At 42.2% G+C, this 27,499-nt stretch overlaps 1 protein-coding gene and 1 long non-coding RNA gene across 2 annotated transcripts in view; one reads left to right on the top strand and one right to left on the bottom strand.

The window, feature by feature from the left end:
- The window catches only part of LOC116731299 (ubiquitin-conjugating enzyme E2 E2-like), a 52,224-nt gene extending 33,199 nt beyond the window's left edge, over positions 1–19,025 (top strand). Inside the window, exons 4-6 of the mRNA XM_032581008.1 lie at positions 5,026–5,158; positions 14,960–15,107; positions 18,337–19,025. Coding sequence (XP_032436899.1) covers positions 5,026–5,158; positions 14,960–15,107; positions 18,337–18,434 — 379 coding nt within the window. The 3' untranslated portion in view covers positions 18,435–19,025. The remainder of the gene's footprint in view (positions 1–5,025; positions 5,159–14,959; positions 15,108–18,336) is intronic.
- LOC116731300 (uncharacterized) lies at positions 18,656–20,649 on the bottom strand. Its single transcript, XR_004341564.1, has 2 exons — positions 20,110–20,649; positions 18,656–18,760 (listed from the first exon to the last, which is right to left on the bottom strand). It is a non-coding gene; the product is annotated as an uncharacterized LOC116731300 (long non-coding RNA).
- Between the last annotated feature and the right edge of the window lie 6,850 nt (positions 20,650–27,499).

The raw sequence follows: 27,499 nt of genomic DNA, 5'->3' as shown, positions 1-27,499 counted from the left end.
TAGCAGTGAATGTGATCAGTCATTTCTGTTTAGCTGTAACATGAGGAGGCTGAGTCCCATAGCACGGTCATGTAGCGCTGTTCAGTTGGGACAAAGTATCTGTGTCTGATCTCAGTCAGGAGGTCTCGCCTTGCAAAGCAAAACTACTACACATTGAAAACGATGTGAAGCTTTAAAAGACTTTAAAGACTGAACTTGTATAGCGCTTTTTCAATAATTTTTGAGCACAGAAAGCGCTTTACACTATAGACACATTCACCCATTCACACTCACAAACGCTCACACATTTATACACCAATCGGTAGGCAACTTGGGGTTAAAGTGCCAGAGGCACATCAACATGACAGGAACCTGGAATAGAACCTACAACCTTCCGATCTCAAGATGACCACTTTACCCAGAGAGCCACAGTTGCCCCATCTAATTTTGACACAACCAGGAGACAAAATCCAAACATTCAGATATGAAGGATGTTGTTGGCTCTCTCATTGCTTAGAAGAGAGACATTGAATTCTATTTTCTAGTTCTGTCAACACTGGATTGGACTGGCACAATGCTTGTGTTTTCTCCTGTAATTTAACTGTGGAAGCGGCAATATATAACTTTTACAAAAATGTATTTTCCATATTAAAACTGTAACCATGTCAGGACAGTATGCTATGAGACAGATAATCCGTGAAAAAATTGATCTCACCCACTTCCTCCCAGTGTTACTATTGCGATCTGCAAAAATGCACCGCTCCCGATCAACAGCCAATCAGAGCCAGGAGCACTGTCAGTCAACCTTGTGTATACTATTAAAAGTGCTAATGGTGGAAAAACAACTTACCGGTCCAAGAAAACCATTTACCCACCCACATTGGTGCCTATGCTAACTAGTCTTAGTATATGTTTAGAGCTATGTTGTGGTGAACCAGTTGTATTGCAGCGGAGAAGAGAGGGCTTTAGGATAAGAATGATTGACAGCACTGGGATCCTCCTCCTGGCTCTGATTGGTTGTTTCTGACCAAATGGTGTATTTCTGTAGTTTGCACTGGGAGAAGGCAATGGAGTTAAATTTTTTCACAGATTAATTGTCTTATATCATACTGTCACAACATAATGATAATTTTAACAAATATGTAAAAAACATTGAAAGTTACATACATTAGCTTCAGTATGTTGTGAAAAGCCAAGTTGCAATACACAGAATACATTATACCTAAACAAATCTTTGTCACATTCACAAGATCATGCTGACTTGGATCTCTTGGCTCTACATGTGTTTTATGGATCTGGAGAAGACTTATGACTTTGTAAGGCATTTTGTGCAGAGCCCAATGGGGATGATTTTAAGGAATATTGGTCTTTGTCCAACCAAAGCCAGAGTGATGTCTATTTTTTCAAGTCAAGCATGTTCCCTGTAAAAGGCTGGGTTTTACCAGGGCTGTCCCTTGTCTCTCTGTTTGTGGTATACATGCACGCGATCTGGGTTTGGTACCTCAGGGTCTCATCTTTGCAGATGATGTGGTTCTTTTGGTGTCTTCAAGCTGTTACTTTTTATCATATACTAGAACATTTTACAGCTGAGTGTGAAGTGACCACGATCTTTGTCAGCTCCTCTAAACCTGATTCCATGATTGTAAACCCAAAAAAAAGGTAGGTTTGCTTCTGGCTTTAAGCAGTCCAACATCAAGGATCTTCCTGCTTGAGTATTTACTGCAGAATCAGCTAATTATTACTTAGCTTCCTTAAACAGATCAGGTCCTGGACGCGGCAGTTAGTCCAGGAGAGCGTGCAAACCCATATACGGAAGCTTCAGACCTCGATACAGCCGTCATCGGTCCACTGACCTTTGCCACATGTCTTCTCCCTCTCTCAGAGCTCTCTTTACTGTCTGACCACTGTCAAATAAAGGCCACGACACCCAGAAAATAACACAAAAAAGCTTTACACAGTATCAGCCAAACCCTGTGTGATAGAGACGTCAGCGGACCATCGTGTTATACATCGTGATGATATGGAGCCAGCGCTGCTGACTGCTGACTTTACTGTAACCATCAGAGGAGTTCAACCACAAAATCTGAACAGTCCATTTCATTTCACGGGCTCCATGTTAATAGATATCTATGGACCTGTAGGCACCATGACAACAAGCATCCAGGAAGCTTGTTAGACTTGATGCCTGCCTATGAATTGTCATTAACAGTTTATAAGTTACGTGTGCCATGAGTCCTTTTGCAGGATCTTGTTGACTAAGTTCATTGTTTTATGTTTATTGATCAGTTCCTAAAGGAGCAGTACAGACATTATGAACCATAAAGATTCATATCTGAGTGTTGCTGATGTTGACTTGTTGCGCTGTAATCTCCAGGGAAATATTGTAGATAGATTTGCAGAGGGATGCAATGTCGCTAGGCAACATGCTCAAGACAAGGAGAGAAGTGCAGTTAAGATCTGGTTTAGTGCTGGATGGAAGTTTGAAGGGTGTTGGACCAGCACCATGTCTGATCTTCCTCCTACCCGCCCTCTGGTTGTCTGCACAAAACTGAAGCAAATGAAGAGACATCTGGTAAACATAAGAAGTCTCCTTCCACCATAGACTGTGTCTGCATGCTTGGTTAACGTCTGTTTATATTTCCCTCAGTAAAAGGCTCAGATGTGGCCAGGAGAGCCAAAATCTAAATTCTAATGAAATTCAGTTTTCCATTCAATTAAGTTTATTTATATAACACCAATTTGCAACACATGTCTAAAGGAACTTAAGGAAGTCAATTCAGTCCAATCAAGCAGAGAGAATCTGAGTCAATTACATATAAACATCATTTCAGTCAGTAGATGTGCAAAGCTGATTCAAACGTTTTGAGGTTCACATCAGAATACTTTTCAAATTTTTATTTGAAGAAAGACTTTGAAAACCTTGTATGATTTCCCCTTTTTATTTATCTCCCTTTTGAACATATACCCTGCTTCATCACTTTAAATCCCAGTAATGTACACCAACAGTGGTTAGAATGTGACTAATAGGGAAAGAGTTCAACACCTTTAAAAAGTAGAAAAACTTTTGCAAGGTGCTGGGCAAGAATTAATTAATGTTGGCCTTCCTTTGCAATTGAGGAGCAGTTTGTCCTGTAACCGGTGAGTTGCCGGTTCGAAACCCTCATTTCGTCTGTCATCGTGTCCCTGGGCAGGATTCTTCCCCTGCTTCGCCTTCTGGTAGTGTCCCCAATTGCTCCACTGGCCCCAGTGCATGGTTACTTTTCTGCAGGTGTTTTTTTTCTTCCCAGGTAGATAGGAGTTAGCTGAAAGCCTTTTACCTAAGACTAAATATCTGAAATCTTCCTGTAAGTTCAACAAAACGGTAAAAGAAGTTTTGGCCTAAGCATGTGCACACTTAACACTCCATTTTTCTCACCTTTTCCTGAGAGATCAACATCTCTCATTGAGGAATCTGACACCATTTGAAGTGGTTGTTTTGGTTTGCTGTGGAGCAGAAGTGAAATTCTAAAGACCATTTGCCCACATTTGAACGTAGCAGACAGGTTTCCTTGGAGGAATAATGGCAGACACCCCTGGGTGAGTTGTAAGATCTGGTTCGTCCATCAGCCTGACAGACCTGGTGGCTGATAAAAATGTCTCTCTGCCAGCACTTGATCCCAGATCTTCCTGTCAGAGGTAGGAGGAACAAGCTGCACTGGAGGAAATGAGGCAGTCTGTCAGAGCTCTAAATATTTCCAGATGCTACAAGGCAAACTGTGGGAACATAGTTGAGAGAAAAATGAGCGTCGGGCTAGCCATGGGACCCCTAAAAGACTATTTTTAAAGTCTACCTTGCTATACCGCTTGAATAATGAATGCTTTTAGGGCAATAATTGTAATTTCTGAGCTGAGCCTGCAAACAGTGGTTCTTTAGTGTCGGGTTTTATGAAGGTTTTGCAGAAAAATAACAGAGGAAGTTGGTATTTTCAGATTATGTATTTCATCCAATGATTTATGCTCTCTGTGTAGTTGGTACACTTTGAAATCACACCAGTGAGTCATTGACCAAGCCCCCCACCCCCGACACCGGCCCCGGCCCCAGCACCCGACCCTTGTAGGCTGTCAGAGGAACATAGCTATTGTTTCTACAGTAATTCCTCTAGGGCCAAACACACACTGAGAGGGGCCAGCTCTGCAGCGGCCCCATGCTTTACTACCGCTGATGTTCAACATGAGCAACCACTGTCAGGCTCTTATCTCACTGTAATATGTCTCATGCACACACACTCACACATACACACATTATGTTTCTTGTTTCTGTATCTTTACAGGGACTTTCATTGATTTCCATTCATTTCTACAGCCTTACCTTTACCATTACCAGGACATACCTAACCCAAGCCTAACCTAAACTCAAGTCACATCTTAGTCCTAAACCTAACCCATAACCCAAAAACAGCAATGGCTCTTGGCGTTGGTCTCCACAAAGAACAGTTGGTCCCTTCAACGTAATATGTGTTAGGAAAATGGTTCCTTTATCAAATACAAGGACACTCCAACACACACACACACCCTAACACCCCCCCGCCCCCCCAACACCACCACAAGCTCTTCTTCCTCTCTGGTTCTCTCAGATTGTGTAAATGATGAAAGTTAAAGTAATACATGGAACCAACGGGGGCATCTGGCCTAATTCCAGTACAGAATGGGATTTGATAAGTTCCTCTCTTCTTCCAGCTGTGTGTTCGTTCATGTGTATGTGTGTCTGCATCTCAGTGTGTGTGCATGCGTAGGCACATTGGCGTGGGGGTGTGTGTGTGTGTGTAGAGGGGAAGAAGGACCAACAGTGAAACTTGGTAACCGCTAGCTGCCCGGCAGTTAAATGCTGATCAATAGTGAGGACACAGAGCAGCTGCTGCTCAACACCTGTCTGTTCATCTGTACTGGTGTGTGTGTGTGTGCGGGTGTATGTGTGTGTGTGTCTCACCTTCAGAGACAGTTGTCGTTCTCCTCTTGATGCTCTTTCTCTGTCTTTAACAACACATTGTTTTCTGTTTGGGCCCACAGTGCCGGCCCCAAAGGAGACAACATCTATGAGTGGAGGTCCACCATCCTGGGCCCCCCGGGCTCTGTGTACGAGGGAGGAGTGTTCTTCCTGGACATCGCCTTCACACCAGACTACCCCTTCAAGCCCCCCAAGGTAAGTGGTTCCCTGCTGCTCAGCATAGCCCCCCCTGTGTTTAAGCTGCTGCTTTGAACGAAGACACCTTTGTTTGCCACATACCTGGGTCAAACTTTACTGGACTATAAACTGTCATAGAAATTATTGCAATAAATAATAATATTGTTTTCTTGAGACTGTTTTAAGTAATATGTTGATCATTTCAAAACAATGTTTGTTTGCACTCTGAAAGAGCAATAAAGTTTAATTTTGAGAAGAACACTTAACACTGGAACTGGAAGATATGTTAAATATCTAAAATTAAACATGACAACCTCAGAAACCATTTACAGCCAAAACATGAATAAAATGGATTATGATGTCCAGGTAAACAAAATTGGCCTTCAAAAAATATTAATCATCACAATGGAAATTAACATTTTCACTTGCAATTCATTGATTAATGCAACAGGCTTACATATATATACACTAGTATATTTCCAAAAGTTAGAATTTTGCATTAAAGTGCAATATTTCTTGCCCATCAATTTAGTAAGTGAAACAATCAATTTGCAGAGATTTATTAAACATGAAGTAAAATATTTGAAGTGATTGTTTTTTGCTATTTTAATAATGCAGTTTTTAAGTACTGTAGGAAAATATAGCACACACCTCGGCTGACTAATGATCATGAAGTTGGTATATAATTTACAGATTCCTGTTTGCTGTTCAAATCATTGAAATTATTGGCCAAATAAGAACTAAGTTATTGCCAACTAATTGCAGAGTCTCTATTATATTTTGTAGAACATACAAACCAGGTCAGTTTGAATGTGTTACTGACCTTGAGAAAGTTGGCCTCATTTAAGGGCTCTTTCACCATTTATCAAAGACGATATGTGATCACCTCTATTTCTGTACTTTTCCATATTCGGATTGATAAAACCTGAACTGAGCATATCCAAACTAAACAGAAGTACTTTAAAACACCCTGTGATTTGTGAAATATTTACTTCTATTTCAGAAAACACAAAAAGGCCATCTTTTTCAGTATCAGGCATCAGGACCAGCTCAAATATTGTCCTGCTTGAATGAGTATTTGGGAAACCATAATGTAACTAAATAATTCTGCACTGATTACTGTTTCTTCAAAACTCAGCCTTGTTTTATAAAACCCTTATGGGGGGAGGGAATGATTATTCTGATCAAATATATTGTCTTGTCTCTTGACCTAAGCACATCATTACACCTCCAGTCTCTCTGGACCTCTAAAACTGCACAGCTTCATGATGTACCACAACACTTTCTGCTCTCGTTCAGATTTTCGGAGCTTTTGCTGCCAGTTCCCACTGGCACTGCCAAGGAGAAGTGACATCCGGAAAGAATTTTCCTTCTGCTCATGCGGGGGAAAGCTGGCAACTGGTTTCATAAAAATTTGAAGACATTTTTCTGGGAGCCTTATGTGGGGATCTAAAAAATGATTAATTTAGCATTAATGCTGCTGAATTGGCAGCAGTGGCTTTTACAGGCGAACCATTCCAGAACACCACAGAGCATTTCTGCAATGTTTACGCTTCACTTCCTGGAAGGAAAGGAAGTGATTTCACATTCTTGTACAGCAAGTATGAAATAGTAACAGTAAAGTTCCTGCTAGCTTCGTTCAGGATTAAAGTATCTACAAAATACACCCGCCGACCTCTTTATTAGGTACACTCTTTCACTTGTTTGTAAACACAAGAAACACACTGGCCAATTACATGGTAGCTCTTTATTTTTAGGAATCTAGACATGGTGGAAACAACTTTCTACTGAGCATCAGGATAGAAATCGAAGAGGATGTAAGGGACTTTGAACACAGCATAGTTGTTGGTGCCTGACAGGCTGGTTTTAGGATTTAGCCAGGAATACTAATGAACCAGTGAATGGACCTTCCAGAACCAGAACCAGAACCAGCTGTGTTTACACTACAATCACTGGAGACTCACTGCTCTCAGATGATCTCTATTGCCCTCATTAGCTGTAATTGTGCAAACTGAAACTGCGAAAATCAATTTGATTAATGGAAACAAACTCAGGTTTTTTTGATAAAACGTTTTTGCACCAGGATGAGATGGTTTTTCAGTCGTATCGAAATAGATGTATTTCAACACTGAAATGGACACACTTTCTTTTGCATCACATGAGTCACGTGATCAGCAGCCGGATTCTAATACTGGTGGAAATGACAACAGGAAGTAGTAGAAGGAGGAAGTTTTTTTCTTTGTTCAGAAAATGTGCAGCTGGATCCACCAGAGAACTCACAGAATCACAGTCTAAAAAGTTTTGTGTCAGTCCAACGTGTTGAATCCATAACTCTCCTGAAAAATTACTAATTACAATCTGTCCAAAAGGCCACACCCATAGATGCTTCCAAGTAGGCCGGGCTTGTTGCTGCAACGCCCTGCCATCGTCTCCTCTGATAGGCTGATAGATGAGCACTAGTGTCATGGCAGGATTATGACTTTGTATTTTAATTTCATTTCTTATTTTCTTATTTTTGACAATTGCAGAATATAGACAAATATTTTTGCACATTTGCAATGGAAACGCAGCTATTGTGATTCGACCAGAACCAGTTGGCTGGACCACTGGTGAACTAGGTCAGTCATTTTAGAGGGGGTGAATACTATGCAGGTAAATATTTTTATTTAAGTGTCATAATTTTATAGAAATCAGTTTTCACTTTGACATGAAAAGATTTTTTTTGTTGTTATAAATTTACTTGTCAAATAAAACCAATTGTTGCTGATCAAAATTGATTTGTAAAATCAATTAAAAGGGAAAACATTCATGGTGGTGAATAATTTTCAGAAGTACTGCATGTTGCCTAAACAGACAGCACTGAGTGGACTCTGGACAGTTTTCTTCTTGGCAAACCAATTCCTCACATGACCTGGAGTTTTTGGGCCAGTCAGAGACATTACTGAGACATTTCTTGTTGGGTTGCCTCCCCCTGTTCCACTGGCTGCCAGCATTCAGCAGCCTTTGATTTCCTTCCAGTCAGCCTGTGGATTTCATGTCTGTCTTCTGCTGATGCAATTGTGTGTTCGTATTTACACGCTGGGTTGGCTGACAGCGGTTGCCACATCCCCTTTTTTCAAGTTCTGCTTCTTTTGTTGTTCAAAGTTTTGGTTTTATGCTATCAGACATTCTTAATTACATCTGTTGGTTAAACTGAGACATTTTAAAATAAAGGACAAAGGACATCTAGCCATGCAGCAGACCAGGGCGGTGTCCGTGGGGGTTTACGGTATTTAGCTTTTTCAAACTGCCGTTCATTTCTGTTTTTATGCTTGAAATGCTGAGCAAACTGAGAAGAAGGAATGTTGTTCCTGTAGATCTTTTCAGATAAGGGTCTTCTCATATTGACCCCATGTGAACTGACAGAAACATGTAATGCTTAATTTTTTTTTCTTTTATAAATCAGCATGTGAAGATGCAGACAAATGTGCATTTGTCTTACATCCTTTTGAAATGTTTCATTTCTCCTGAAGTCAGTTAAAAGCAGCTTTATAAACCAACCTTGCCTGTGTTTAACATGAACAAAATTAAGAAATTAATTTTACTTTATAAACATACTATTATGGAGAAAACAGATTTATTGGTTCCCCTAAAACGGATCCTTGCATCGTTGTCATATTTAACTTTAATTAGTATCACAGATACATTCAAGCTTTTGATCAGAGATCCATCTTACTTAAAAAAGAATAGATTCTGGACAAATGTGCAATCTGGGTCTCATTGGAGTCCCCTCGTTGTGGGGGTAAGAGGAGCTTCTTCGGTGAAGAATAGCAAAAAATAATTGAGAACTACTAGTTTACAGTGACCTTGGACCTGGGAAATTAAGAAGAGATGAACAATGGGACAGATTTGAGGGAAAGTATTATTTCTTGTGAGAGCGCAACCTGATGATTCACCAGGAGCTAATTGTACCATATTGTGCAATGAGGGGACTTCTGACAGCTTTAACTTCTTGATGCAGAGCATGGAGGCTGTGGTAAACTCTCTGTCACACCGGACCTCCTGTTGCTGATGGTGTAAACCCACATGTAGGTGGTTAGCACAAATCAGTCATCATGGTCTGCTTTTTGAAATCACTATACCTTAATTGCACATTTGTGGTTAATGTTGCTTTCTGACCAATCAGTAAGATGACTCATTCACTTTCTTTTGAGCCCTTATGTATGCCGTCATGTATTACTGCCTTGCCTTGCTGTGTCTCAGCAGCACAGCTGGACAATGTAAACTAGGATCAGTGTTGACAAGCCAAGTAAAACTAAACCAAAGCTGTAGTAAAGTTGACACCATCCCTCTATTAAAATAACATTTTTCTCACTCTGTGATGTTAAATCAGATCCGTTTGTCAGGTCGGCTTGCCAAAATTATTTCTCTTTTTTAAAGTCAGAATAATGGGAGAGGTTTTTTTTCTAATTTCTTCAAATTCATAAGTTGAGCTACAATAGTTGCTGGAGTTTTGGCAGATTCTTCCTCACAGTGTGTATGAGAATGGCAGTTTGTTGCCATCTTCCTCATACACACCTTTTCATCTTGGCTCAAGTATTCTCTAAAGCAGGGGTGGGCAATCCCAGTCTAAGGCCAGTGTCCTGCTGCTCTTAGATAATAATAATACACTGCCTGGCCAAAAAAAAGTCGCCACCTGGATTTAACTAAGCAAATAGGTACAAGCCTCCTGTTGGATAAGTACTGCATAGGCAATTATCTTTCAGCTGGCAACAAGTTATTTAACCCCAGCTGATGCAATGAGTAACTCCTCATTTCTTAAACAACCATGGCAAAAGACACATCCTGTGGTCGTGGAAAAGACGTTAGTCTGTTTAAGAAGGGTCAAATCATTGTCATGCATCAAGCAGAGAAAACATCTAAGGAGATTGCAGAAACTACTAGAATTGGGTTAAGAACTGTCCAACGCATCATTAAAAACTGGAAGGATGGTGGGGAACCATCGTCTTCCAGGAAGAAATGTGGTCGGAAAAAAATCCTGAATGATCGTGATCGGTGATTACTTAAACGTTTGGTCAAATCAAATCGAAGAAAAACAACAGCAGAGCTCAGGAGTATGTTTAATTGTGAACGCAAAAGCATTTCCACACGCACAATGCAAAGGAAACTCAAGGGGTTGGGATTGAACAGCTGTGTATCCATAAGAAAACCTCTAATCAGTAAGGCTAACCAGAAAAAAAGGCTTCAGTTTGCTAGGGAGCATAAAGATTGGACTCTGGAGGAATGGAAGAGGGTCATGTGGTCTGATGAGTCCAGATTTACCCTGTTCCAGAGTGATGGGCGCATCAGGGTAAGAAGAGAGGCAGGTGAAGTGATGCACCCATCATGCCTAGTGCCTACTGTACAAGCCTGTGGGGGCAGTGCTATGATCTGGGGTTGCTGCAGTTGGTCAGGTCTAGGTTCAGCAACATTGTGTGCCCAAAGAATGAGGTCAGCTGACTACCTGAATATACTGAATGACCAGGTTATTCCATCAATGGATTTTGTCTTCCCAAATGGAACGGGCATATTCCAAGATGACAATGCCAGGATTCATCGGGCTCACATTGTGAAAGAGTGGTTCAGGGAGCATGAGACATCTTTTTCACACATGGATTGGCCACCACAGAGTCCAGACCTTAACCCCATTGAGAATCTTTGGGATGTCCTGGAGAAGGCTTTGCGCAGTGGTCAGACTCTCCCATCATCAATACAAGATCTTGGTGAAAGATTAATGCAACACTGGATGGAAATAAATCTTGTGACACTGCAGAAGCTTATTGAAACAATGCCACAGCGAATGCGGGCTGTAATCAAAGCTAAAGGCGGTCCAACAAAATATTAGAGAGTGTGACCATTTTTTGGTGGCGACTTTTTTTTTGGCCAGGCAGTGTAATAATACATTTTATTTGTAACGCACCTTACATTTCAAAGAAATCTCAAAGTCTTAGATGTGTCCCTGGTCCAACACACATCAAACAAATAGCTGAATCACCTCCTCTAAGTGCAGTCAAGTTCTCCAGAGTCCTGCTAATGACCTCATTATTTGACTCAGGTGTCAAAATAATGAGGTCACACCTAAAAAGTTGCAGGACACCGGCCCTCCAGGCCAGAAGTTGAAGGCCCCTACTCTAAAGGGTTAAGGTCAGGGCTTTGTGATAGTCACTCCAAAATGTTGACTTTGTTGTCCTTAAGCCACTTTGTAACTAATTTGGCAGTATGCGTATTGTCCATTTCGAAAAGCCTGTTCCTCTCCTTGCCGGTGGTGGCACTGCACCAAGAGCCACTGAAGGAAACGATATAAAACCTTCTGAAGAAGACACTGAACAAAACTTCCTTCTCCATGAAATGGAAACAAAAATGGAGTGGCATCAGACTTTTAGTGGTGGGAGGATTTCTCTTGTTTTTGGTATATAAAAAAAACACAAGTCATTTCTCTAGACTCATGAGTTTGTTTTGGTTTTATTTACCCAGAATGTAGTCCACTTCCTGTTTTTGGAGCATCCTCCAGTACACTTGGCATTCATATATGCTTTCAAACCACACCAGAGTTCACTTAAACCAAACTCAGACTGAGTTAGCTTCTTTGGGCCGCACCAGTGTTCGACTAATTCATACCTCCCCAAACCAACTGGACTATCTAGGCAAACGAAGTGGAGTTGGTTTAAAGTAGACTAAACAGTGTTGCTGTGAATGCATCCTTACACAGGTGTATTAAGAGGTGTATTTGATGTGTATTACATTCCTGTCTGTAGCCCAGTGGATTTGACCTGCAGTCGTAAGCCCACTCAGAAGCTGTTCCAGAGGAGCCTGTCTCCTGCTCCAGAAGCTACTTTCCTGGCTGTCTGTGCAGAGGGGAAGCTGAGCTCATCGAAGCTTTTGGCTTCCTGCTGTCTTGTTTTTCCAGTGAGGCTGTGAGATGTGCCGTCCAGCTACTCGGGGGGCCAATCAGACAGCAGCAGCTGCTCCCTTCACTGGCTCACTCACTGATATTAGGATGAAGGAAACGGTTAAGATTGACACCAATACAGTTAGGTGCAGGCTGAGGACAAAAAGGACATTACCTACACAGGTTTCCTTCAGATCCTCAGTGGCTGAGGGATTATTCTCCTCTAACATTACATCCCTCCATTGATTTATTTTGTCATGCCTTTGACCTAAAGCACAGTTTTCACATCTTTTGCCACTGTGAGACATGCATATTGTTTTCAAACGAGGTTGTTTAACACTCCATGGAGCGCAGTGAAGCAAGCGTGACTCAATCTGTTACCTCCGTTTAAACTAAACTGTTTTCATCTGTCTTATTGTTACAGTTATCAGCTGTGATTCTGTTTGGTTTATTTTTATTCCATTTGTCCAGATGACTGCAGAGTGTGTGTATCGGGTAGGAAGAGGACTGAGAGAGCGCCTAACGTAGATTTGTGGTTGATCCATGAGCTAAAACCAGACACGGGAAAAGATTACTAAATATATTTTTGACCTAATTATCTTAATCTAAACTCACATTTTACACAGCTGTTCATTTTATTTGTTTGATGAACATGTGATAGAAAAATTTGTAAATGATAGTTGGAATAAAAAGCTAGTTTTAATACATTTTACTGTGATTTTATTTCCTTAGAGCTGCACAGTGTATAGATTTGCAATCTTTATTGCAGCATCACTCTTTACTTAAACAAGCACTGGTTGAAATTAAGGGTTCATTTGCAGCAGCCCTGTTTAGTCTGCTTTAATCAAACTCCAGTTGGTTTGGTGGAAAGTATGGTTGGTTTGGTTTGTTTGACACAGAGCAGTAAAAGCGAACTGCTGCGGCTGGAAATGGAAAACAATGTTGCAACTGAGTCTAGCAGACTGTGAAGTGTGAAAACACCCTGAGCATAGACCAGTCACTATTATGAAATGTATACCACTGTCTGTGCAGTGGTATACAGTTTTAAAGTGACTAAGGTATTTTCCTGGTGTAGCTCCAGTAGTTCCAAGTCCTTTAAATGAAATGTATTGATGACTTCACTGTGATGATCTCTTTCTTTTACTATGTGGAGTGTAGAGCGTGGTTCCTCCAGGAACATGTCGTAGATTCCAGGATGGCACAGCACAGCCATGTTTAACACGAACAAACTCATGTTTAAATCAAACGTCTGGTCATTCCATTAGGCACTGCTTCACTGCTGTTGTATACATAAATCTATGTATTTATTCTCTAAAAACATAGAGAATAAATACATAATTCTCTATGTATTTAGAGAATTAAACAAATATGAATATTGGGTTTTTTTTTCAATTTAAACTATTCCCAGCTGATATGATTACTGTCTATAATATGACAATCAAACATTTTATATGGAGTAAAAATGTCACATAGGAAGCAAACTGTCCAGAGACAACAGATCCTAAACTACTATAGCATTAGGAAATGCATCTGTGTGAAATGTACAGAAAACTGTTACCAGATCTTTTTTCAATATTAGAATTCCTTCATGTTTGAATCAATTTCTGAGCATCCAGTTGCTGTGAGCATGTGACGTTGTCAGGTGTAATAAGTGGAAGCTGTTATAGGCTGCATTCTTTACATTTGACACTTATTTTGAAGTGAACAGGAAGAAAAAATTAGGGTGTTTTTGGTAATGATTCATTTGTAATAAAAGGGTAAAAGTTTTTTCTGGAAACTGCATGTACAGATGTTTTCTGTTAGCATGGTCCTGGTTCTCTCCACAGTGAGGATTGTTGGGAGTGAAAGCATGCAGCAGCTGAGGGCAGAGGCTTAGGTTCCTCCATAATACTGAAGGAATGCTGCATCAGATTTAAAGCTGTTGTTACGCCGAGGCAGCATCATAATCTATTAGCATCAGACATGATGGGATTACAGGCTGTTAATGAGACCGCACAGCGAGCCAGGGATGGCTTTCATGGCTGCCAGCGTTGGCACAAGAGAAACTGTTCACACACGAGACGTAAAGTCCAGCTGCAGTCTGCTCTCATCAGGCACCCTGCCTGCCTCTCACTGTCCTGTACCCTGTCCTGCACTCTGTCCTGTACTCTGTCCTGTACTCTGTCCTGTACTCTGTCCTGCACTCTGTCCTGTACTCTGTCCTGCACGCTGTCCTGTACTCTGTCCTGTACTCTGTCCTGTACTCTGTCCTGCACTCTGTCCTGTACTCTGTCCTGCACTCTGTCCTGCACTCTGTCCTGTACTCTGTCCTGTACTCTGTCCTGCACTCTGTCCTGCACTCTGTCCTGCACTCTGTCCTGTACTCTGTCCCGTACTCTGTCCCGTTCCCTGTCCCGGCTGCCTGTCATCAGTTTCCTACCAGGAAAACTGATGACAGGGCTGTGTTTTGAACAGCAGGTTGATTTGTTTCTCCTGAGGAGGAGATGTGAAGGAAGGAATGAAGGAGGAGCTAGCCGGTCCAAATTAGCAGCCATAGGGAAGTGGAGAGGTCAAAGGTAACTCTTTAACAATGTGGTTCTCTGCATGCTGATGTCAGGATCTGCTGTGCTCTGTTTACTTCAGCGCTGATTACAACAGATGCCAAGGGACCATTAGCTTCACCTTCACACTGCGGAGTACGAGGTGTGTGTCATTGACTCACAGGCAGCAGCCTTTCCTGTCTATAAGGGGCCTTTACTTCATCTGGCTTTAGCTGTGCAGGTTTTTCTTGGAAACATGTAGTCTTGAGTTATTTGGACAGATTGGACCTTTTGTGACCAAGTGTCTTCTTCCTGTTTGCATCTGAAGTAAAGTGCTGCAGGTTAGCACTAAAAAGACTCTTTCCTCTAATCACGGCCTCTGTGTGTCATCAGGTGACGTTCCGCACCAGGATCTACCACTGCAACATCAACAGCCAGGGTGTGATCTGCCTGGACATCCTGAAGGACAACTGGAGTCCTGCCCTCACCATCTCCAAGGTCCTGCTGTCCATCTGCTCCCTGCTCACCGACTGCAACCCTGGTGAGAGCCTCAGCTCCCTCCGACCAGCCTGACTCGCATGTTCTTTTCTGTGTTTATTTTGTTTTTACTGATACTGCGGCCTAAAAGTACTGATTTTTCAGCACCTTTTTTTCAAAAAGCTGTGGTCAAAGTTGCAAATTTTTTAAAGCTGTATTCTTTGCACAAAAGAAATTGAAATTTCTGCACACAGTCTTCCCAAAACATACAGGATTTTAACATAGCTAATATTTAAAGTGCAAATAACATTTTTCATAAGTTGCTTTATCACCTTAAGACAAATCAGATTATGTCCTGAGAGGTCAAAGTGCAAAAGAAGAATTCTTTATTGGTCATTCAAGTTAACATGAACTGTTAACACAGTAGAAGCAAATCCTACTAAACATTTTTGAAAAAAAGAAAAGGCAAAGGTTAGTGTTTAGTGTCGCACATGAGTCCATCTTGCAGGTTCAGTTGTGAACACGTTGTGAAACAGGAAGTTAAATTAGAAGAGGGCTGAGAGGATTGGTCAAAGTTTAGCAGAGTAGCAGTGATTGGTCAGACAGGGAGGAAACTGAAAACATGAAGGTCAGATTTGTGGAAAAGTTGTAAAGACTGATGAAAATAGCCAGTCTGTGGAAAATTTGTGAATGTTGGGTGTGTTTGCATTAATAGTTGTGATCACAACTTCCTGTAGTGACTGATATTTTCTCCTCAGTCTGGCTCTGTCCAGACGGAGCTCCACTGCACTGCAACTGTAACTGCAACCTGGCATCAGTGGATATTTACTCCAGAGGAGACCGTAAACCTCCTTTTGGCCTCTTTGACTCCCTTACCTCCATTTACACATTGATCCTCTGATAATGTGACCTCTGACCCCTCCCAGTGAGCTCTAAGCAGCTGAACTGGAAACGAGCGTCTGTCTGAAACAACACTGCTGGTGTTGTTTAGTGAGCCTGCATGAGAGGCAGTGAAAAGAGACACCAACAGGCCTGAGATCCTGAACAGAGCCATGAAGGCCTCAGGTCCACATCAGCAGCAGCAGGAGCCTGCAGTGAGGAGAGGACTTGATTCAAAATCACCCAGAACTGCTCAGGGGTTCTCAGTCTGGAAACACTTTGGGTTTGATTTCTAGATTTTCCAGGACTAAACAAAAATAAAGTTTAAAAATCTGGACAACAAACTTCCACAGTGCCCTGCCTAGTATCTGAACATTTTTTCATTCTTCTCTTCTATCTAATGTGCTTCCTTTGTGTATTCCTTTCTCCCTACGTTTACTTCTAGTTTGTTCTTATGTTCTTTCCTTCCTTGTGGCTTTTCTTGATTTCCTAATGTCCATCCACCCTTCTGTCTTTTCTTCCTTGTGTCTTTCCTTAATTTCTTGGGTTCTTTCTTTATTTTACTCTCCCTTCCCATGTTTCAAACTGACTTATTAGCAAACAAACATGACTGGTAGGCCTGTCAGTAGGCCAATTCTGCTGGATGATAAAATGTCCCAGAAACAATATTATTGTAATTTTGAGATAATTTTCATATAGTAGTAGTAGTAGTAAAAATATAATAATAATAAAACAAGTACACCCTGTCAACGTTAAAAAAACTTTAATTTCTAAAGAACATTTAACACTGGAACTGCAAAACATTTTAAATATCAAGTTATGTTAAATGGGAGCATCTCTTTAATGAATTGTCCAAATGAAAATGATCAAGCTCATTTAATTTATGATGTGATTAATTAATTAGTTTATCATATCAGGGTTAGCATGTGTTTCGCTGCAGAATGTAGGTTCTTACCTTCCTTATCAGCTGTAATGTCTGTGCTCTGTTCAGCCTTGTTGTCATGGGGAACAGTTTTCTTCCCTGTGTTTCCTCAGTTTAAACAGCTCCTGATATTGAGCTTAACTAAGTTTGATCCACCCAGAGCTAGCAGGGCTTCCTGAACACCACCCAGAGGACTGCTACCAGCCCGACTCAGCAGGACTGGTCAGAACCAATGAAGATGATGAGTTCAGTTGTGTACAGATAAGTCCAGATGCACAACTTCTCTTTGCATCTGTACTTATTTTCCTCTAAGAAGAAGCCGACGGTCCAGTAACGTTCTATAAAGCGTTAACTTTGTGTCTGAGCCGTCTTCCTTCCGTCCCTGCAGCTGAATCAATATTTAACTGGGACCTACTGGATAAACACACTCCAGTAAGTGGCTAGCAGCAATCACTGGGCACACACTAACATTTAGAAAGTTAACGAGTGTCATTATGGCCCGCTTCTGGAAGAGTTGGCCGTTATTATGGAGCAGGTAGCATCACCGCTAGCCTGGTCCTGAGCTGCCCATCCACCTTCTGTCTGCTGCTCTAAAGTCATGCACTGAGTGGCAGGGGAGGTAAGAGCTGAGGCAGGGGGGCGATCTGAAGTGATGGCTGATTGGAACAAGAACTCTGAGTTCTTTTTGTCCTCTCTGTGATAAACTAGGCATCTAAATGAGAACTGGGTTTTCTCTCCTCCTTAATGAGTTCAGATCCACTTGGGTCATTCCCTAAGTGTCAATAAACTGAAGGTCTCTAACCTGTGAAAACAACAAGAACTGTGCTGTTTTTAAACTTGAATGATTTTTTTAAACTAAAAGCATAAAACAATTTAGTAAATTATTTTCTGTTTACCTGCTGAGGAATAATTTAAACATTAAATATTGTAATGAATTGCAATACTAATACATTATGACCCGCTAATACTTTCATTTTAATACTAATTAAGATGAAATATTAAACACGATCAGTGTGAAAAGGTGCCATATTTCTAACAAAATATTCTGTATTTTCAGATAGTTGCGCTTATGTTTGACAATCAATGTGACTTTTGTTACTCGATCACAGATTATAACTATCAGGTAAGGTTGAGGAAGCAGTGAGAGCTACTGCCACCTGCAGGTTGGAGTTAGCATCACTTAAACCCAATGTTTTTGACCATTTTTGCAGAAAATTTGGAATAAAGTCACAATTATGCATTAGCACAAAAAAGTGGAGGGACTGATTGATGTAGTTGGCAGTATATAGATATAATCTGCTTTAATGTGACTGATAAAATTATATTTAAGTACACTGCTGTTCCAGAGTCTAGTGGGCCACATAGAAAGCTACAGCGGGCCTGACTTGACCCCCGAGCCTCGAGTTTGACATGTGGTTTGGATTAAAGCAGATTCAGGTGATGAACTGTGAAAGCAGCTGTTCCCATGGTGACCCTGGTGTTTGTTTTGCAGCGGACCCCCTGGTGGGAAGCATCGCCACACAGTACCTGACCAACAGAGCCGAGCACGACAGGATAGCCAAACAGTGGACCAAACGCTACGCCACATAGAGCCGCGCTCACCCCAACGTCATGTCCAACACTTCCTGTCCTCCGGCTCTGCGGAATCATCCACCCCTAACCCCCACCTACACCCTCACCCCGCTGACATATGAACTGTTCTTTGTTCCATGCTGACTTGAAAAGCTTCTTTTTATACAAAGAGTCTATTGGGATTGTATTTTCCAATACACTGAATGTTGATATGGTCATGAAAAGCTTTAATACTGTTATTGTTCTTGTTGATGTTGCTGTTCTTAATGCATTGTTTATACCATGGTTGCCACTCTGGTCATGTCCTTTATTGAAACGTGTGTGTGTGTGTGTGTGTGTGTGTACTATCCATGGGTCATGTAATGTAAAAATGTTCATACTGAGTGAGTGAGAGTGAGTGTGTGAGTGTGGTTTTCTGTTTCCGGTCAGTAATAGTGCATGGCGTCTGGATGTGTGTTCATGCAGTGTCGTCATGGTATCCGTTGTGTTCCTGCAGACTTGTGGCATGGACTGAGCTCATCATCATGTATGACATTTGGTGTTAGTTTGCTGTACATTTATTGCCTTGTGGGAATACATAGTGAATTAAACACTGGCTGTAATGTGACAGTCTGTCTCTGTCTGCTGTTTTTCTTCCGATTGGCTCGTCTCCGAGCCCACTTCCTGTCTGAGATGAGCTGTTGCCGGCTCATCTCAGAGGAGAGACTGATTTAGTGGTAAAACCTTTCACTTTACTTGGATTATTTGCCACTGCTTCATATTTATGTTCTGCTGAATTGACTTGGTGCTGCCGAGTCTCGCAGCAGATGAAGTGTCCTGGACTTCAGTCCCACGGTTACGTAACGGGTTTTCCCACGTCCTGTCCGCTCCGTCTGGTGCGCCTCAGGAAAAACCGATTCTTCTCATTCCATTCAAAACATCAAACCCATGTAGAGGTTTAGTACACTGTGACTTTGTTTAATTCTCTTCTGCTGTGGATTATGACTTACAGCTGATGAAATCTCTGAAATTCAGTTACTGTGAGAATTACATATGGCCAATTTTATACTAACTTAATCTAGAAATACATTGCTGTCACCTAAAGCACCATGGGGTAGAGCAGAGACCTGACAGATGGCATTATGGGTTAGAATCTGGCTGTTCAGAGTTCTTTAGCTAAACATTTCTATGGAAAGTTGAGTTTAAGAAAAAAGTCTAGCAGAGAAACTTGCACAAGTAACAGCAATTGCAACAGTGAGATGATTGCCAGAATTGAAACAAACCCTTTTAAAGCTGCAGTATGTGACTGTTACTAAAAGAAAATTGTTGGGGTTTTTTTACAATTATGAAAACTGTTTATATCCTGACTGTACAGAATGAGCGAGACAGATAACCTGTGAAAAAATGTAGTTCCTCTGCCATTAGCACGCTGAGCAGCACAGATAAGCATGATTGACAGCGCCAGTGAAGATTGAGAAAGTGGACATGTAGACGAGTATTTACTCATCTCTAGTTAAGAGAGAGCTGCTATAGACTCTTTCATTTGTTGTCTATAATAAACAAAAAAAGTCATCTAGAAGATTTTATCTGCTGCTTCTTTATTCAAAATTTCAAATTTTCCCCCTAAGGCAGCAAGAAGGAATGTGTTGAGAAGAATTGAATTGAATAAAGCAACTGTTGAGCGAGGAGACACACACTGGGGTTTAATGTGGACTGTGTGTGTGTGTGTCTGTGTGTGTGTTTTTTGCACTAAACAAACACACTTGCTGATGACCCTCTTCACAGCAGCCACACTCACCTTGTTGTGAGCAGGAGGCGCCGCTTTGCTGTGGTTTCACTCTCTAACCGCCTTGCAGAATCAGCAGAGTGGAGCAACAGTGGCAGAGTTAATTATGGTTGACACATCAGGAGGAGGAGGGGGAGGGGGGCAGAGTGAACCTCCCTCCCCCCTCCTCATCCTCCCCGTGCTGCAGCAGGAAGACTGGAGCAGAAAAGGAGAAGCCAGTCATGCTTGGATGATAGCGTAACATTTGCAGAGAGGTCACAGACAGACGCTTGTGGAAAGGTCAGGGTTGGTCTGAGAATGAACCGGAGACACGTCTGCATGAGGAGACATGATCTGTTCCACATGAACGACTCACTCACTCAAATTTCCACAAAGGAAGTTTTTTGGTGGTGCTGTAAAAATGTATCCCCTCCCCCGCCTTTTCCAGATTTGTTCGGGTTTTGCTCATCAAACAGAATGTTTTAGGTCATCAAACAAAACCTGAATGAATACTAGCTATGTGTAGAGGGGTGGAAAACCAAGTTATTAGTGAATAAAAACCAAGAAGTAGAAAAATAGGCACCCCAACATTATTTTTCATTTTGTATTTTTAAGTTTTGTAATAAGTTAGATAGTTTTGTTTAATTTCGTCCGTGCAATTCCGCGCGCGGCCGCTAGGGACGCTGTCGCGTTGGTGGTATAGAAAGCACTGAGCACACAAGAAGAAAAAATCTTCCTGTTATGCTGGCAAAAGCTTAACGTGTGTGCCTCATCTTTTCTATACCACAGCACCACACGTTGAGGGAAGACCATCACATGCATTACCCTCAGCCCTCCAAGGTTGCGGGGTAACAAATTTGGGGGCTCGTCCGGGATAGCGCCTCCTGCTGGCTTGGTGCTATCCAACAAAGAACCGTGGGATCCTGACTTCATGTTCCATGAGCTGATGACCTAAGGGCAAGACTTCAGGTATCCAGAGATGACGACGCTACATGAGCTTCAGTGGGAGATCCAGCAGCTGCTTCACCAACTGATTGATGACGCCAGGAGAGATCTGCTTCAGCAGCTAGCAGTATCATGCCAAGATGAGGTGGGAGAAGACGCGCCAGGGGAGGAGTCGTCCGAGGTGGAACTCTTTGACTTCATTGTTGACTTTTTAAGAAGTAAACAATTGAGGAGTCTGGAGGACCAAGGGATGTCACGCCTGCTGGTGTTTCGTGACCTCATTGATGAACTGCAGTCAGCCCAAGAAGCAAAGAACCTGCATCATTCAGTGGATGAAGAGGAAGCGGCATCGGTGTACGAGACTGAGCAGATTGTAGCAGCATCAGTGTCGAGTAAGACAGTGTCATCACCAGTTGTTGCTGAGCAGGTAACCGGGTTAGTAAAGCTGACAGATGTTGCTGCATTACTCCCACGAAAAGAATTTCGGATTCATGCTGGTCAGATCTCAGATTCTGACTCTGATGTGAGCTTTAACTGTTTGAGTAAGCAAATTGATGAAGGATTGAGTGAAGGTTTCACTGAGACTGAGGTCATTAGAACAGTTCTCAGAATAATTAAACCGGGTACATTTAAAGACATGCTGATTACAAAAGATAGTCTGACTGTAACTGAGCTGAAGCGTTTTCTCAGAGCACATCTTAAAGATAAGAGCAGTACTGAATTATTTCAGGAACTGAGCAACGCAAGACAACACGATAAAGAAGGTCCACAACAGTTTATGTATAGACTGATGGGGTTAAAACAGCGCGTGCTTTTTGCTTCTAAAGTAAGCACAGGTTTCCAGTATGACAAGAAATTAGTTCAGGGAGTGTTCCTACATTCACTTTACCAGGGCATACATGAAAAATATTCATATGTCCGACGAGATCTTAAACCCCACCTTTCAGACGAGAAAGTCACAGATGACTTTATCCTAGAAGTGATAACAAAGTCAGTAGGTGAAGACACAGAGAGACAGAATAGACTAGGTCAGGCTCTCAAACCAAAAGCAGTCAGCGTCAGTACAGTGCAGATGGATAAGAGAAATCAGAATGCAGTTCAGATGCAGGCAGAAGTCCAAGCTAATCGTACTGCCATACAAGAGCTAGCAGCACAGGTTTCATCACTGACCAAAAGTTTAGAGAAAGCTTTAACACCTATGGTTAGTTCAGGGACTGAAAACATTCACACACCTTTTCCCCACCAAAAACATCCAGCAAAGTCAGAAGCTAAACGAAGATGTCAGCAATGTGTCTCCCAAGAAAAGGATAGCTGTAGCCACTGTTTCAAGTGTGGGAAAGAGGGACACAGAGCGGTTGGCTGTCTGATGAAGAACAATCCGTCGGGAAACTGGGCGAGGTCGCTGGGGCGGGACCACCAGTGATCAGAGAGAATGCAGAGTCCCATCCCACTCCAAAGCTGCATCTTCAAGAGGACACACCATCTTTCACCAGGCCCATCAAACAAAACAACTTTACTAAGAAGAAACATGTTGCACAGCTGATTGGTGGTAGATGCACTGTGACATGCCAACTAAATGGGGTCCAGTTGCAGATGCTATTGGACAGTGGGGCACAAGTGAGCATAGTGGAGAAGTCATGGGTGCAGAAAGCTCTACCAAATGTAACGATCCAACCACTTGAGAGTCTACTACCAGAACACCCTCTCAAAGTCACAGCAGCTAATGGAACAGAGGTGCCATTTGATGGGTGGATAGAAGTCCTGCTTGAGATCAAAAGCCTCAAATATGGTTCAGTTGCTCTCTATGTTCCATTGCTTGTAAGTCAAGAGAGTGTAAGCAGCCCTTTGCTAGGCTTTAATGTGATACAAGAAATCATAATGGGAAACACTGACCAGACAAACAACATCAACTTGGTGGACTTACTGTCAGAGGCTTTGAGAATCCATAAAAATAGTGTTGAAACTCTAGTCTCTGTGGTTTGCACTATGCCATCTCAGAAAGAATCAAAGAGTTCAACAGTGAGAGTTGGAAAGAAGGGTCTTAATGTTCAAAGTGGCCAAATCTGTGAAGTGAAATGTCGTATCAGAACTTTTCCAGGAGGAGGAGTAATGTTGTTTGAACCAGACATACAGAGCGTCGTGCCGGACGGGTTGGAATTATTCCCTGCTCTGGTTGATGTACCTGTTGGCGCTTCAAAAATGGTGAGAATTCCAGTTCAGAATTCAACCAACCATGACATTTTCTTACCTCCAAGGGTAGCTTTAGGAGTCATTGAGGAAATTGATGGAACCAAACCTGTAAACATCTCCCCATCGTCTCATAAACGAATCATTGGACAAGATGATCCACTCTTGTGCACCACCCATGTGAACTCATTAAATGATGGGGACTCTACTCAAAAGAGAAACCATACACCTGTTCATTCACAAGAGAAATGGCATCCAAATGTCAACCTGAACCATCTCTCTGAGCATGAACAGGAGATAGTACGCCAAATGTTGTTTGAAGAATCAGATGTGTTTGCATCTGAAGAAGGCGACATTGGATGCATTCCTGGTTTACAACTCCAGATTACAACGACAGATAACACCCCTGTCCAAAAAAATTATAACTCCATTCCTCGACCATTGTATAAAGAGGTCAAAGATTATATTTCCAACCTTTTGAATAGAGGGTGGGTCAGAAAGTCAGTTTCAGCCTACTCCTCACCTGTTGTCTGCGTGCGAAAGAAAGACCACAGTCTGCGTCTCTGTGTTGACTTTCGTGAGCTCAACCGTAAAACCATTCCTGATCGCCATCCACTACCACGCATTCAAGATCTATTGGACAGTCTTGGAGGAAATTCCTGGTTCTCCATTTTGGACCAAGGAAGTGCATATCACCAAGGGTTTGTGAGTGAGGAGTCAAGACATCTGACAGCATTTAGCACACCTTGGGGTCTCTACGAATGGATAAGGATTCCATTCGGACTGACCAATGCTCCAGCTGCATTCCAGAGATGTATGGAAGGTGTATTAGAAGGCATCAGGGATGAGTGCTGCGTACCTTATTTAGATGATGTCCTCTGTTACTCAAAAACATTTGAGGAACACGTGGACCATCTGAGACAAGTTTTTTACAGAATGCGACAACATGGCATCAAACTTCGACCAGCCAAATGCGAGCTTTTCAAGAGACAAATTCGTTATCTTGGACGGATGGTTTCAGGAGAAGGCGTCCAGATTGACCCAAAAGATTTGGAAGCTGTAATAGCTCTGAAGGAGAAGAAGCCTCACACAGTTGGAGAAGTTCGGACATTGCTAGGCTTCCTTAGTTATTATCGATCTTTCATCCAAGATTTCTCACGACTGGCGAGACCTCTGTTTGAACTCCTTCAAAGTTCAGCCGACACAAGTAAGACCAACAAGCTCCAGACTTCTAAGGGTCGAGGTTGTAAAATTAAAGAAAACACAGGTCAGCTTCCCTCTCGCACACCTGTGACATGGACGACTGAACATCAAACTGTGCTGTCCAAGCTTGTGGAGATGCTGATTAATCCTCCCATCTTAGCCTATCCTGACTTTGATTGTCCATTTGTTTTGCATACAGATGCGTCAAATGAAGGACTCGGAGCAGTCTTGTATCAGTCCCAAAACAACAAGCTGCGCGTTATTGGCTATGGATCTAGGACCTTAACACCTGCTGAACGAAACTATCACCTCCATTCTGGTAAACTTGAGTTCCTAGCACTCAAGTGGGCCATTTGTGATAAGTTTCGAGACTATCTGTATTACGCACCAACGTTCACGGTCTATACAGACAACAATCCCCTGACCTATGTTTTGAGTTCTGCCAGGTTAAATGCTGTAGGTCATAGGTGGGTTGGGGAATTAGCCGACTTCCACTTTGATATCAAGTATAGACCGGGGAAGAGGAATGCTGATGCAGATATGTTGTCCAGATACCCAGTAGGCATTGAACAGTACATGAAAGATCATACTGAGACAGTGTCTCCTGAAGTTGTGTCTGCAGTGTGGCAAGGCAACAAAGCAACACAAAGCGGTGATGTTCCCTGGATTGCTGCATTACAACTTGCTGTTGAAAATGATGAGGCTAACCTACCAGACAGTGTCATGACCATTGTTCCTGAAGACATCAGAGCATCACAACAAGAAGATACAGCTATTAAAGAGATTGTATCATTGAAACAAAGAAATTGGAGTCCAAATGAAAAGGATAAAAGAACCATGTGCAAAGAAACAAGGAGACTGTTGTACGAGTGGAACAAGTTAGTCGTGGAAAATGGACTACTTTTCCGGAAAACAGAACTAAACAGACAGCTAGTTCTCCCTGAAAGACTCAAACCACTAGTGTTAAAGAGCTTACATGACGATATGGGCCATGTCGGTCCTGACAAGGTGATTCATCTTGCCCGAGAACGCTTTTACTGGCCGAACATGCAACATGACATTGAGGACTATGTGACCAAGAAATGTCAATGTATTAAACAAAAACATCCCAATGTCCCACAGAGAGCTCCAATGGGATCCATCACAACTAGTGCGCCATTTGAGTTGGTCTCCATTGATTATTTGCATTTGGAGCCAAGCAAAGGAGGATACGAGTATATCCTGGTTGTCGCTGACCATTTCACTCGATTTGCACAAGCTTACCCAACGAGAAACAAATCCGGAAAGACAGCAGCTGAAAAGATATTTCAAGATTTTATTCCTCGTTTTGGGTACCCAGAAAAAATACACCATGATCAGGGACGTGAGTTTGAGAATAGTTTATTCCAAAGATTACAACAACTCTCAGGAAGTTCTCACTCACGCACCACTCCCTATCATCCTCAGTGCAATCCGGTGGAACGACTGAACCGCACGCTTCTCCAGATGTTGCGCACCTTACAAGAGGAGAAAAAGAGTGAATGGAAAGATCATCTGCCACAAATCGTGCATGCATATAATTGCACGAGGCACGAAGCGACAGGATACTCGCCTTTCTTCCTATTGTATGGCAGGGCACCACGTCTACCAGTCGATTTGCTCTTTGGCACCAGGAGAGAGACTGAAAACTGCAACCATCAAACCTTTGTTAAAAAGTGGGCTGAAAGGATGCGTGTGGCATACCAAATAGCTGCCAACAACAGTCAAAAGTCTTCAGCTAAAGGCAAAAAGCAATATGACAGACGTGCCAGAGGTGTCGCTCTCCAGACAGGTGATAGAGTCCTGGTTAAAAATCTCTCGGAACGGGGAGGTCCAGGTAAACTCCGCTCATACTGGGAGCAGGCGGTGTACCGCGTGATTGAAAGAGTGGGGGATGGACCGGTCTATAAAGTGCAGCCAGAGAGAGGTAACAAAACCATGCGTGTGCTTCACAGAAACCTGCTGCTGCCTGTCAACGACCTACCTCTGGAGGATGAACTTCCTGTGAGAGAACGGACAAAATGGAAAAGTAAGCAACAAACTGAAAGATGTGAGAATGAACCTGAAATGCATGACTCTGAAGAAGAAGAAGAGTTTACTTACCATTATAACCTCCGGAACAGAATCCCGTGTTATGGATTTGTAAACCCACAACAACTACAGTCAAACCAAACTCAAAATCTTGAACAAGGACATGTGACAAGACAGAACCCAGAAAATCAAAATAATCTGCGTGCAACGGCTGAAGAGTTCTGTCCCTCTGAAAGAGAAACAACTGTCAGTAAAAGAAATGCTGCTGAAACTGGAGAAAGATCTGAAATGTGTGAAAGAGACCTGGATCAGATGGAGATGGATGAGACCAGAGTGGAAAATGATATACGGAGATCAGAGAGAAGAGGGAGACCAACAGAAAGACTAACATATGAGACACTTGGCCAGCCATCATATAGCTGTTGGAGTGCAGGTGTTAGTCCATTGCTGTTCAACCAACCCTTCCCAATGACTCCTGGTCTACTGCCATTCCCCTATATTCCATATTCACATCCACATGTGTATCAGCAGTACACTCCCATACAGTGAGACATCACACAAGAAATTGTTAATGTCAGGAGACATTTTTTTTAAGTGAGGGAGAGTGTAGAGGGGTGGAAAACCAAGTTATTAGTGAATAAAAACCAAGAAGTAGAAAAATAGGCACCCCAACATTATTTTTCATTTTGTATTTTTAAGTTTTGTAATAAGTTAGATAGTTTTGTTTAATTTCGTCCGTGCAATTCCGCGCGCGGCCGCTAGGGACGCTGTCGCGTTGGTGGTATAGAAAGCACTGAGCACACAAGAAGAAAAAATCTTCCTGTTATGCTGGCAAAAGCTTAACGTGTGTGCCTCATCTTTTCTATACCACAGCACCACACGTTGAGGGAAGACCATCACATGCATTACCCTCAGCCCTCCAAGGTTGCGGGGTAACATATGCTTTATAGAATTG

The sequence above is a fragment of the Xiphophorus hellerii genome, chromosome 13 (genome assembly GCF_003331165.1).
Source record: "Xiphophorus hellerii strain 12219 chromosome 13, Xiphophorus_hellerii-4.1, whole genome shotgun sequence".
Taxonomy (NCBI): domain Eukaryota; kingdom Metazoa; phylum Chordata; class Actinopteri; order Cyprinodontiformes; family Poeciliidae; genus Xiphophorus; species Xiphophorus hellerii.
Note: the sequence above shows the minus strand (reverse complement) of the source record. Positions and strands in the feature narration are given on the sequence as shown.